General features: G+C 36.5%; 1 protein-coding gene and 1 long non-coding RNA gene across 4 annotated transcripts; one reads left to right on the top strand and one right to left on the bottom strand.

Annotated features, from left to right (window-relative positions):
• Positions 1 to 2,545: 2,545 nt before the first annotated feature.
• LOC145737161 (uncharacterized) lies at positions 2,546 to 12,705 on the top strand. 3 transcript variants are annotated; one of them, XR_014180288.1, is made up of 5 exons: positions 2,546 to 3,087; positions 3,146 to 3,218; positions 3,328 to 3,436; positions 3,485 to 3,687; positions 12,694 to 12,705. It is a non-coding gene; the product is annotated as an uncharacterized LOC145737161 (long non-coding RNA). The 3 variants fall into 3 exon arrangements; XR_014180287.1 differs by lacking the exon at positions 12,694 to 12,705 and having other exon boundaries at positions 2,563 to 3,087; positions 3,485 to 3,905; XR_014180289.1 differs by lacking the exon at positions 12,694 to 12,705 and having other exon boundaries at positions 2,564 to 3,087; positions 3,493 to 3,902.
• LOC145737205 (uncharacterized) lies at positions 9,895 to 11,217 on the bottom strand. The gene has a single exon (XM_081991807.1). The coding sequence runs from the start codon at positions 10,585 to 10,587 to the stop codon at positions 9,895 to 9,897; it is 693 nt and encodes a 230-aa protein (XP_081847933.1). The 5' UTR covers positions 10,588 to 11,217.
• Positions 12,706 to 13,972: the final 1,267 nt, after the last annotated feature.

Here is a 13,972-nt window from a genome sequence, read left to right as displayed (position 1 = left end):
TGGTCTTAAAATATAAATTTTAAGAGGGAATGCTTCATCGGCAACGAAAGTAAAAGGGTGTATTAGTGCACTATTAGGTAAAGGTCTGGGTTTTGGAACAGCCATTTGATTACCATCTAACATTCTACCAAATACTGATTTAGCAAATACTCCTCCATCATTTTCACTTCCATAAGCACCTATATCCACCAAGGTGAAATTGTATGTAGCATCACAGCTTGCCTTTAATATAATACTGAAGGTCTTTTTGTAGTTGAAGAAAATGCTGCCACTTCTAGGTGGGGCTTGAATATTTATATGTTTGCCGTCTAAGGCACCAATACAATGAGGAAAATTCCAGAGTTCATCAAAGGCACGAGATATCTTAAGCCATTCCTTTTCAGATGAGGGTGGCTTTAAATAAGACTTGGATAATGCCTCCCAAATTGCAATGGCAGTTTCTTTAACTACATAGTGTACAATTGAGTCTGTACCGACATGATAAGCCCACGCTATTGTTTGCATTGTAGAGCCCTGGGAGAAGTAACTAAGAACAAAATTACATGTATTTTTAAAGGTCTATACGGAAAATAAAAAACTTGACTTACTGCAGGGTCATAGCCAATCTTTCCTCGGGACCTATACCATCTGGCAACGACTTTTTTTTTAGGAATGGTGTGACTATTAGCAGTAATTTGTTGAAAGATTCCACAGATAATCTAGTATATTTGAAAAATTGTTTAGCATCATTTGATTTCATGGGCGGAAAGTAAGTTTTGTAAAATCCTTTTGTTTTTCTTTGTCGATTTATCAATCTTGTCTTAAATGCCCGTTTTTTTCGATCACTCTGTTTTAATAAAATCAAATAGCACAAAAGTATTCCTGCACCAGCAATAATAACTGTATCCTCTTCATTATCCATTGCAGGCTTGTTGGATTTTTGTATTGTTAAGTAAACCACCGTGTTTTGTAAAACAGTATGCACCACTTTTCAAAATATAAATCATATAACTAGGTTGTGATAAATTAAATTTAAAATGTATTTCTACCGTACTATGAATGTCAACCGGTTTCTTACTTCTAACTTTATTGCTTATCTCTTACTGTTATTGCTTATTTCTTACTGAAATCAGACTATGAATCCCGCTTTACAGTCAAACGGTTACTGATCATCTCAGCTTAATTAGTCAATTATGCAATGAACTAAACGAAGAATTTGATGTAATGATAGCATCAATCTTATTATCAAAGCAAAATATATTTCATCCAAACATAATTACCCCAAGGCACTTAAGGTATGAGTTGACAAAATTAAAATTAGTATCAAATTTGGAATTACCTTATGATTTACACGACTTTGATAATTTTCAGTTTATAGTTTCTTCCAAACAGTTTAAAAAGCAGATTGCTCCAACACGTTAACTCTTTGATGCACCATGGAGCAAAATTTGGACCACTTAATATTTGTCAACAGATGCATAGTGGTACATAAAATAAACCACTTCAAATTCGCTAAATACCTTGCAGCACAGTCGCTCAAAAAATGAACCACCAGCCCCACTCGCGTAATATACTGTTGCGAAGGTCGTGGAGCGAAATTTCCCGCAATTTTTTAGTCCGTTGTTTACAAACACGCGTTGTAGTAGGAGTAATTGCGCATATTTTAATCACCCACTGTTTGTTACGATTAATCAAAATAGTAAGTAAGTAGTACATATTGTGTCCAGATTTTGGACCTCCATGCAATTAGGTGATGTTTGATTATTTTCGCATCTTAGGTGATCGCCATGGATTCGGATTATCTTCCATTCAGTTTGGTTGGGATGTCGAAAGCGGAATTTGAGAGGGAACTGGAGGATGTGTACAGCATACCAAGTGATCAGAATGGGACAACCACACGTAACCTAAATCTCATCCGTCTCAAAATGGCTGCCGGAGTGTGACGTCAGTCGCTACAGAAGGAAACTGTAAATTGATCTGTTTGTCGACAATATTGCAGCAAAAAAAAAACTGTAAACTATTACAGTTTTCTTCTATCATTATTCCACTCTAACTTGTTAATGAATGGAAGTTCATTCATAATCTGATTCGAAAATCATGAATGGAGGTGAAGCTCATTGATAGAATGGGGCTTGCAAGTATGCAATAATATTTTAACCTATTTTGCCTTGGTTTTGTCACAGACTTTTGGCAATGTATGAGGAAATGTGAAATATGCATGTGCTGTGCATTTGGTGTGATTAGTGCGTTAATTAAATAATAACAGAATACTTCCAATTGTGGTTTGGCTCATTCTAACTCATAGAATTTCATTTCTTCATCCATGAGAGTTGAAAACATATTGTAGAAAATTCTCCAGAGACATTATAGTCTTTCTTACCAACCTACACCAGATCAATGTAATAATTTCAACTTGATTTTTCTCTTTATATTCAAGCATTTGCCCTTGATTTATATGGCTTTATTTTCATTACTCATATGTCTTTCATAAAATCATTATATTAGACTATGAAGGCTTTCACGGCCGGTCAAAACTGAAATATGAAAGTTATCCGAGCTTATAAGCCGCCAATGGACCACGGGTTATAAGCCCGGATAACTTTCATATTTCAATCATTATATTTTTTACCTGATTCTCTCATTTGAGAATGTCTGTAAAAAAGTGGTTTCCAATTATTATGTTATTTATTATTTAGTATGCATTATTGACAAAGACAAAATTATATATTATAAGTAGGTATTTATAAGGTCATGGATTTATAAAACTACTGACAAAACAATAATTTTTAAAATAAACTTTTTTTATTATTCCTATTTCTTATCCTATAAAGTAAACAGGAAAGTTCAACCATTCATTAATTTTTATTCTAGTGGTTTTAAAAATCAGCTTACATTTTTTGTATCCTATGTATAATATTATAATGTAATATAGTTTTAACATTTGCAAGCAGGTGATAAATTATTAGTGCAGAATATACATATGTATATACCTATAATAATAATAGGTAATTTGTTAAACACAGACTAACATCACTATTACAAAACCAGTCTTACAGTTTATCATTTTAGCTAGTGGGGATAAATCTACAAAATGTCCTAAGTAAGAAAGTAAGTCGCACCATAACCTCAAATCAGTATCCCTTCAATAGACAAATTTGTTTTGCAGCTCATTCCAGCTAGTTTTTCAAGCAAACGTGGTTTCTAGTTGTTGATACAAACCATCAATCATCTTCAGGCCTGTAAGTAAAACTTGAACACATTTGAAGTGTTGATAAGTGAAAAATCATGGAACCCAGACCATAGTTGAAGCACATAAAACCACCTCCTATATTGTTCTTTTTTTTTCAGTAGAGTGACATGTTTTCATAAATGGGTAGATATCACTGTTCAAACTTTGTTGGACTTGCCACATCCACAACCTACATCAGAATTTGGACTTTCTAAACAGGTGAATTAGGTAGGTACTTTTAGTATCATAAGTAAACTATAATAACTATTCAAATAGTTTTGTAGGAGAATCACAGTTACAGTAGTGGACAAAACCTGTCAGAACATTGAAAATTGGGTTGGTTAATCTCGTGGAATCATCACTTTCAAAGTTATCTGGTTTAGTGACTTTTGTGTTGTGTTTTCTTTTGTTCATGTGTTTAAGTTCAACCACAGGTTCAACACAGCATAACTGTTTTGTTTGTTGTACCTATGTTGTATGTAAATAAAAGGGATTTTTTGGAATCACTGATCAGATTTTTTTTCCTAGATTTACAAGTTAAGGTATCTTAGATGTCTTAAACATATGATGTGATGATGTCTCTTGAACAAGTATTACAAGAAATCTTCCTATAACAGGAATAAAAATGGGGCCCTAAGTAAGAGTGGGACCCTAAGCAGACAGCTTACATTTATTAGTGAATGATTTTAGCCAAACGTGAAGATGGCTTAATCACTTAGTGTTATGAGTCACTAGGTGCTGTTAGCTGTTATGCTAGGATTTTATCTCTGAGCTTTCTAGAACTTTTTACCACTGTTTGTTTTTTGCCATCTGATTTAATAGTAGATCTGCACAATTAAAATGTGGCTACTGTCATAAAAATGGCCATACTGCTCAAAATTGTTGGAATAAACATGGACGACCATCACATAGAGGTGAAGAAAGTGGCGATGCCTTCGTAAGTTTGCTGGAATTGGAAAATCAACCACAGGCGTTTACTTTAATCGCTGAATCCAAGCTAAATGGTTGTGATTGGTGTTTAGACAGTGGTGCGTCAGATCACATGACTCATGATGTTAACAATTTTGCATTTTTAGACTATTCAGCTAACAGGACAGTTAAAATTGGTGATGGTTCACTCATTAACGTTATGGGTGTTGGACTGATAGTCTTAGAGGCTTGGAATGGCAGTTGTTGGATGAGAACAGAATTGAGAGACGTCTTGTATGTACCACAGCTGAAGATAAACCTATTCTCAGTAAGTAAAGCTTTAGATAAGGGTATGTTGATGAAATCTTCAAAAGAAGTGTAAAATTGTTGATTGTCAAAATTGTACTAGAGCCATAGCCATGCGGAGCAGTAAACTGTTTAAAATGTTATTTAGATCTAAAAAAGATGTTCAAACTGTTAATTCTAATGTTGCTTATGTAGTTGAAAGCGTCAATAGTTGGCACTGTAAAATGGCCCATGTGAATTTTCAGCATGTCAAGCAGGTTTTAAAGCAAAATAACATAAAATTCAAGGACGATGCCACTACATGTAATGATTGTTTAAAGGGCAAAAAACATCGAGTTCCTTTCAGTGTGAGTCAGTCTAGAGCAAGGCAAATTGGAGAGTTAATGCATACTGATCTTTGTGGACCATTCGAAGTGGAATCCTTGGGTCAATCCAAATATTTCCTTCTGCTTGTTTAATCTTCATTTAAACAATAGGTTATTGACATGACATGATTTAAGTGATTAATTATTTTCAATATGTCTCAATCGAACTCATTAAGAAATAGTAAACATCCGCATAATGTGTTTGTACAAGCTATATTATGTAGGACGATCAGTAGGCAGCATTTGCAACATCAGGTTTACAGCGACCACTAAACTGTTTTGTTTGTGAAACCAGTAAATATATTGTAACTTATATTTGTACAACAGTTTGAACATCACTGGTAATACTGGTTAGTTTTAAGTGATTGTAGAAGTAGATAGAAGAATAAAGTTAGTATTTGGTTAAAGCACAGTCTTATCATTACTCAATTAAACACTGCTTAAGGATGATTATTCAAATTACAGAGTTGTGTATTTCTTAAAGAATAAGTCCGAGGCCAAAGAGAAAATTAAAATTTTCATAGCAATGTTGGAGAATCAGACTGGAAACCGATTAAAAACTCTCAGAAGTGATAATGGTTTGGAATTCATAAATGAAGAATTAAGGAGTTTTCTGGAGAGTAAAGGAGTCAGGCATGAGAGAACTTGTGCCTATTCACCGGAACAAAACGGCCGTGCTGAACGGGAAAATCGGACTATAGTGGAGGCTGCACGCACTTTGATACACAGTAAGAAGTTGGACAAATCGTTTTGGGCTGAGGCAATAAACACCAGCGTGTTTGTCTTAAATCGAATAGGTGAAAGTAATAAAAAGAATTCGCATTAAACATTTGGGCATAAAGTCATGTTTTATTAAAGAGAAAATTGATAGGCGTGTGGTGAAAATTGAATATATTGTTACGGTCTGGGCCTACTATGCTCGATACTTCTTAACGGACGCTCGCTTCGGGATGAAACCGATGCGCCGCAATATCTGGCCGGGCGCGTATTAAAGTAGGCCACAGTTAGGAAGCGCTACCTGGAATATTCTTGAATGGTCAAGGCAACCCGCGAAGCGTTTCGCGGTCATTCTAGAACGTGGTTTGCGAATATAAAAGAAGCGGCGTTGACGACGGCGTAGTTAGTTAGTAGTGTAGAGAATAGTAGTGAATTGGAGAACGCGGTAAAGTTTAAATAGTGAAATAGTTGTGGAATTGTAGTAGTGTTTTTTTTAATAGCTGAGTTAATTATTGTACAGAGTGTTTTGAAGTGTAAATAAATTTATTAATTGTTGAGTTAAATTGACTTTGTGTGAACCCACGGGAAAATCGTAACAATTGGTGTCAGAAGTGGGATCAGACTTTAGTGCGACGTGAATTGGAACTAAACTTCGGGTTAGAGACTTGTGTTCAGAACCGGACTAGAGATTTTCGGAACAGTGGTGTGTTAAATTTATTTTATGCCAATAACAAAACGTCAAAGTGCAAACATGGAGGCCCGATTTGAAGCTATGCTTAAACAAGCCAAAGAAGAACTAGAAAAGTTTCGAAAACAAAACAAGGAACAAAAAGAAAGGATTCGACAACAAGAAGAAAGAATTCGACAACAAGGCAAAGAAGAACAAGAAAAGATTCGAAAACGAAACAAGGAAGAACAAGAAAGGATTCGACAACAAGAAGAAAGAATTCGACAACAAGACAAAGAAGAACAAGAAAGAATTCGACAACAAGACAAAGAAGAACAAGAAAGAAGGAGACAACAAGATATAGAAATGCGCCAAGAAGATAGAGAGCGGCAAGAAAAGGGTAACGTAGAAATATTGAACGTTCTAGCGGGGACCAAAACAGAAATCCAAGAGTATGTAACCCATAGTCTTAAAAAGATGGAGAGTGATGTTCAGTTAAAATTAAACGATGTTCGGGACGACATTAATAAAATTCAGAACGGTGTTCGGGAGGACATTAATGATGTTCGGGAGGACATAAATAAAATTCAGAATGATGTCGAGATAAAGCTACGCGACTTAGAGCAGAAAATTGACAGCAGAGGAGTCAGCTCTACAGTGTTCACCGGAAACGGGTTCAACAAGATCAAGCCTCCCACATATGATGGTCAAACTTCATGGGCAATGTACCAACTCCAATTTGAGGCCGCTGCAAATGCAAATGGATGGAGTAACGAGGAAATGGCTGTAGCACTAATAGTGGCATTACGAGGACCTGCATTGGAGCTGTTACAGACGGTGCCTATCGCCCAACGAAGCAACTATGAAGCATTAGTAGCTGCATTAGAACGTCGTTATGGGGATCAACATAAGAAAGGACTGTATCGAACGCAATTAATGGCAAGACAGCAGAAAACTGGTGAAAATCTAGAAGAGTTTGAAACCGAAATTTGTCGCCTTGTGCATCTGGCTTACCCAGCCGTCCCGGATGAAGTCCAAGAAGAACTTGTGGCACAGTATTTTGTAGATGGGATTCGAGATCCGGAGGTAAAGAAATGGCTGAAGATGTTCAAAGGGAGCAACAACAGCGAATTACTGGTTCGAGCGCTGGAAATTGAAGCTGCGTGCAATGATTTAAAGCCAGAGCCTATTCAAGAGGAAGGAGTACCGCCAGCCGATCATGTTGCTACATCAATAAATAAAATTGAATCAATGTTCGGCCAATTAGTGCAACAAATGGCAGCATTAGGAAATGGTCAGTCCAGACAGTTAGAACGGTCACGTCCGATCACGAGAGTGGAGTGTTATCGATGCGGACGTACGGGACACATTAGAAGGAATTGCAGACAGCGGTCTTGTTCTCCAAACCCACAGTGTCGACGAAATCAGGACATCAGAACAAATCACCGGAACTCCTCTGTTAAAAGAAATATTACATGTTATATTTGTGGACGTAAAGGACATTACCAATGGAATTGCAGACAGCAGTCTCGTTTACCGACCCCGCAGAACTGGCGTAACCAGGAGCAGGAAATGAAGAATCCGGAAAGACATTTACCGCGATATGTAGAGGATCGTCAAGCTTTGGATAGTGACTTAAGGTACCGGAAAGGACAAATTCATAATGGTTGGAGGATTGGTCAAATCGCGAAGGTGACGGATAAAGAGGCTACAAGAAGAATGAAGACCAGCGTTTCTAAGGAAGACATAATAAAAGGAGAGCGCTCAGACTCTGATTTGAAAGTAATCAGAAGATGGTTGGAGAAGCATTTGAAACCGGATTGGCAACAGATTTCCAGATATGGACCAACAGTAAGGGGTTACTGGTTGCAGTGGAATTCGCTTCGACTGCGAGATGACTTAATTACTCGCAAATGGGAAAGTCCAGACGGAAAACGCTTTGTTTACCAAACAATAATGCCCAATTCCTGCAAAGAGAATGTGCTGCGAGAACTACATGACAGTCGCGGAGGAGGACACTTTGGAGTAAACCAGACTTTGGCTAGAATAAGAGATCGATTTTACTGGATTAACTTCAGAAAGGACGTTGAGGAATGGTGTGAACGGTGTGACCAGTGTTCGTTACAGAGGGGATCCATCACAATTCGGGAACTTGAGAGAGAGAAGATGAAACCAAACAACGACCGTATGAAGATGACACTGGACCACAGACCAACTGGTGGCAATTATAAGGAAGGTGATGCTGTGTGGATGTTTCAATCCAGGAGGAGCAAAGGATTAAGTCAAAGATGGCAACGACACTGGGAGGGACCTTACAATGTGGTAAAAAGGTTAAACGACGTCGCCTACAGAGTCCACCGCAGCCCCAAAGGCAAGATGAAAATTGTCCATCTGGACAGACTCAAGAAATACCAGGGACTAGATGAAGCGGATCGGGACGATCAGCTTTAAGAGGGGGGCAGTGTTACGGTTTGGGCATACTATGCTCGATACTCGATGAAACCGATGCGCCGCAATATCTGGCCGGGCGCGTATTAAAGTAGGCCACAGTTAGGAAGCGCCACACCTGGAAGATTCGAAGCAAATCGCGAAGCGTTTAGCGGTCATTCTAGAACGTGGTTTATAGAGAGAGTAGTATAGTAATAGTGAATTTGGGAACGCGGTTAAGTTTAAATAGTGGAATAATTGTGGAATTGTAGTAGTGTTTTTTTAGTAGCTGTGTTAATTATTGTACGGAGTGTTTTAAAGTGTAAATAAATTTATTAATTGTTCAGTTAAGTTGACTTTGTGTAAACCCACGGGAAAATCGTAACAATATCTTCACGGTCGTTTGATATAAATTACTGAAAGTTGGTATAAAGGGGTTTTGGCAGGCGTTAAATACGATGCTTTCATTTGTTTTGTAGTAGCTGATAGGGGGCGCTAGCTGCAACCATATCCGTTCCTTCAAGAGACTAACTTTTTTTTACGGAACTGAAACGACCATATGCTCTCAAAGATGTTTTCTATGTAAAAAAGGTATACTTGTTGTAAGTCTTAAAAGTTGACTGTTTTCGAGTTATTTAATGTTTTATTATTGCATGCATTGTCGTATGTTAATACGATATGTGCTGTATACCCTTAAGTTACACACATAACAGTTTCTGTATGTAAATTTGACCGTTTAAAAAATGTTTGTAGTAAATACAAAATCTAAAAAAATTAATTAGTAAAACTTTTAATAAATCACACAACAAAATGATAAATTAGATATTAAGTGGGTATACAATCATTTGCGTTGAAACAACCTAAACTACAAACTGCTAGAAATTAAAAAACTAGAAATGAAACAGGTTTTTTTTGGCCAACAAATGTTCTATATGGCCACCATTGACACTAATACATTTTGAAATGCGTTTCATGAATGACTGCCTAATCTTGAAAAGGATTTCTTCATTTCTAACTTGGTCAGCAGCATTAAGAATTCTTTCCCATAACTGGTCGCGGTCATTGATGGTCTCATTATAAACAATTGTTTTCAAATAACCCCAAACACAAAAATCTAATGGATTAAGATCCGGGCTTCGAGCAGGCCATGGAATCGGTCCGCTTCGTCCTAGCCATCGATGTGGAAAAATATAGTTTAGATAGGTTCTTACTTGTACGGAAAAATGTGCTGGAGCTCCATCTTGCATGAAATACATATTCTGTCGCAAATTCAACGGTACTAAAAGACCACCGAGTTAATTTTGAAGAAAATTTAGGTAAGATTTTCCATTAAGATTTGATGGTAATTCATATGGACCTACGACATAATCTCCAATTATTCCACACCAAACATTTATTTTGAACTCGTGTTGGAAGTGCCGTTCGGTTATTAAATGTAGATTTTCCATATCCCAAGCATGCATGTTCCGAAAGTTAAATACACCGCGTCGAGTAAAAGTGGCTTCATCGGTGAAAAGAATGTTATTTAAAAATAGCGGATTTCTGTTTTGTTGGGTCCGGAAAAAGTGTGAAAACTCTAGTCTGCGGAGAAGATCGGCTGGTAACAAATTTTGCACAGGTGTAAAATGATATGGATGCAGACCTTCTTTACGAAATATTCGAAGTATTGATGATTTACTCACACCGCATTCTGCCTTCAATCGTCTTGTACTTAGTCTGGGATTTTCTGCTACTCTAACCAAAATTTCTTCCTCTTGGTCTGCAGTTATAACTTTTGGACGTCCCAAACTATCTCGCTTAGGTCGAAACGATCCAGTTTCACCCAAGCGGTCATAAATACGCTTAAATATCTTGTGATTGGGTTGCCTTCTATGGGGATATATCTCAAAATACTTGCGACAAGCCGTTCGTCCATTAAAGTTTGTTTGCGCGTAGACACATAGCATATCTCTCATTTCTTCATTAGAAAACAGCGTATGTCTTGGCATATTTTCACAAGAAAACTTATTTCAGCACATGAATTTGACAGATAAACATAACTTTAAAATGAAGCTAGTGGTTATGAACGCCCTTTTTGTTTTTGTATCAAAGCCTACTTAGAATTTAAAAAAAATAGTAATCAAAATCTGCTGTACATGTAAATGCATGCAATAATAAAAGATTAAATCACTCGAAAACGGTCGACTTTTAAGACTTACAACAAGTATACCTTTTTTACGCAGAAAACATCTTAGAATCATATTTTGAAGTCATATGGCCGTTTCAGTTCCGTAAAAAAAAGTTTGAGCCTCTTGAAGGGATGGAGATGGTTACAGCTAGCGTCCCCTATCAGCTACTACAAAACAAATGAAAGCATCGTATTTTACGCCTGCCAAAACCCCTTTATACCAACTTTCAGTAATTTATATCAAAAGACCGTAAAGATATGACAAAAAAGCTAAAATAAAATTTCAAGTACAAAAGGAAAGGAATGACACGCAGTCGTCTCCACATTACTTTATTTCGACCTTCAAAAGGTAAGGCCTGCTCTACTAGTTTCGGACATATAAATGGCCATCTTCAGGAGCTACAAGAATAACTTACTCTACTTATGCGTAACAGGTGTTTAACAAACGGGAAAAAACCTACCTCAACTCGACAATCAATGCGTCTTTTTAGAAAGGGGGAGACAGTGAGACCCATGTTGTAAAGGTTTTGTGAATTTAAAGTTGTTAAAGGTGGGAATAAAGCTATAAAATTTTTAACACATGTAGTCTAAATTAAAAGGGTTTTAAAAAATTGAATAATTACCTGATTATGGAGAAAAAAGAAAAACTGACACTACATATTTAAACGACAAATACTTAAAATTAAATAAAAAAAGATAAATTCAGATACAATCCACCATCCACGGCAGAGGCGATCGAACAGGAAACAAAATGGAGATTTTTAAAAAACTTTAAAAAACCGCAGTGATAAGCCGTTAGTACAAAGGCTTATAGGCTACTTTGTACTAACGGCTTATCACTGCGGTTTTTTAAAGTTTTTTAAAAATCTCCATTTTGTTTCCTGTTCGATCGCCTCTGCCGTGGATGGTGGATTGTACCTGAATTTATCTTTTTCTCCCCATAGGGTCTAACCCAGCCCTTAAAATGGGTCTAATTTTAAGTATTTGTCGTTTAAATATGCAGTGTCAGTTTTTCATTTTTCTCCATAATCAGGTAATTATTCAATTTTTTAAAACCCTTTTAATTTAGACTACATGTGTTAAAAATTTTATAGCTTTAGTCCCACCTTTAACAACTTTAAATTCACAAAACCTTTACAACATGGGTCTCACTGTCTCCCCCTTTATAAAAAGACAGCCCGCGCATTGATTGTCGAGTTGAGGTAGGTTTTTTCCCGTTTGTTAAACACCTGTTACGCATATGTAGAGTTAGTTATTCTTGTAGCTCCTGAAGATGGCCATTTATATGTCCGAAACTAGTAGAGCAGGCCTTACCTTTTGAAGGTCGAAATAAAGTATTGTGGAGACGACTGCGTGTCATTTCTTTCCTTTTGTACTTGTACAACTCCACTGAAAGAAAATGGACTACTACTTCTTTTTGTAAAATTTCAACTTTCACACCCTGTATCTTTCTTAATATTAACTTTCGGTATAGGACAATTCAGCTAAATCGTATTATTTTGATGTCAGGAATATGCTGTAGCTCTATGTCCCATTACTTATGGTCCACCCTGTATAAGTAAATTAATGGCAGTAAACAGATTTGGATGGCTACTCAGCCATATCCATCTAAATGACAATAATCTTATGCCTGGCAGAGATCAGCCAAATTAGAATAAGCTCTACAGGCTTCGCCCTTTTTTGAACATGATTTCGAAAAATTTTGAAAAATGCCATGTACTACAACAAAAACTAGCTGTAGATGAATCTACGATTCGATTCAAAAGCAGGAGTTCTATCAAGCAGTACCTTCCAAAAAAAACAATAAAAATGGGCTATAAAGTTTGGTGTCTAGCGGATCAATCTGGCTATTTGTACAGGTTTGCAATTTTCACGGGAAAGGTAGGAGATAAAACTGAGAAAAACCTAGGAGAAAGAGTGGTCAAAGACTTAATAAAAGGCTTAGAACATAAAAATCATTATCTATTTAATATTGTAGGGTTAGTTCTTCACTGTGTATTAAAAAGCATAAAGTAACAGTGTCTTCGGAAATTAGATTGGAAAGGTCTGCCCATCAGCCAGAAAGAAGCACCAGACGCTGTGGATTATGTAGCACTAAGACGAATCAAATACGAACAGAGTGGACTTGTTCAGTATGCAAAGTACCGTTGTGCTTGTCAAAGTTGAGAACATGTTTTCAACAATACCATCAGAAGGTAAGATAATTAAATAAATATATACATTTTTCGTTAAAAGTGAGAGTAATTTTCAGGCCATAGTGGTATTAAATTTGTACCACCCCCCACCATTTTACTTAGTGTAAGATTAAGTTCAAAAAAGAAAAATAAGTTATATTTTGTTGCATTTTCTCCAATAAACGTGTTTAATTAAGAAAATTATGGCTTTATTTTTTACGTGCAACATAGGTAAAAAAAGAGCAATTTTTATTCGTGCCTCTAAGGGATATGTTGTACAAACAAAATTAACAAGAAACCATCTCGATCACAGATTTAAAAAAATACGTGACATCTTATATCAAACTGACATTTTAGAAAAAGGCGTAGTTGTAAAGAAACGACGTTTTAATCAAGAGATTAATCGCAAGAAAGGTACAAATTTCATCGTTTTCAAACCATCTCATCACAGATTTCAAAAAACCCGTCGTAAAATATGTGACATCTTGTAAACATCAACCTGAAATTTTAGGAAAAGGCGTAGTTGCAAAGAAAATAAGTTTTAATCAAGAGATTAATCGCAAGGAAGGTACAAAATCATTATTTTATCAGGTACATTATCCCCGTCTAGAAAGAAGTTGCAAAATAAAATATTTACCAAACTTAAGGAACGTTTTCCACTTAAGATTTTTACAACCTCTGAAGATGATCATCTATCTAGACCATATGAGCTAGTGAGGCGCAATTTTAATGACTCTGTTCCTCATTTGAGAACCATTTCCAAGTGGTATACATCAGTTGATGATAGTTCTGGGTTCACCCAAGAGGCATTAGTTACTTTGCAAAGCAAGTCGTCGAAAACTGGGGAAACCTTGTTACGTAATTTGGTCATGGACGAAATAGCAATAGGAAGAGGATTGAATGAGATGGTTTGCGCTTCACGGGATTCATTGATGTTGGTGGTCATATTGACTCGGAAGAGTTACCCCAGGCAAAGGAGGCAATTGTTTTTATGTTGGTATTGTCACACCCGTGTTAGTAGTTACGGTGCAC

This window comes from Ips typographus, linkage group LG13 (assembly GCF_016097725.1).
Source record: "Ips typographus isolate SLU linkage group LG13, UJ_Ityp_2.0, whole genome shotgun sequence".
In the NCBI taxonomy this organism is placed as follows: Eukaryota; Metazoa; Arthropoda; class Insecta; order Coleoptera; family Curculionidae; genus Ips; species Ips typographus.
This window is presented reverse-complemented; position numbering and strand designations above follow the sequence as displayed.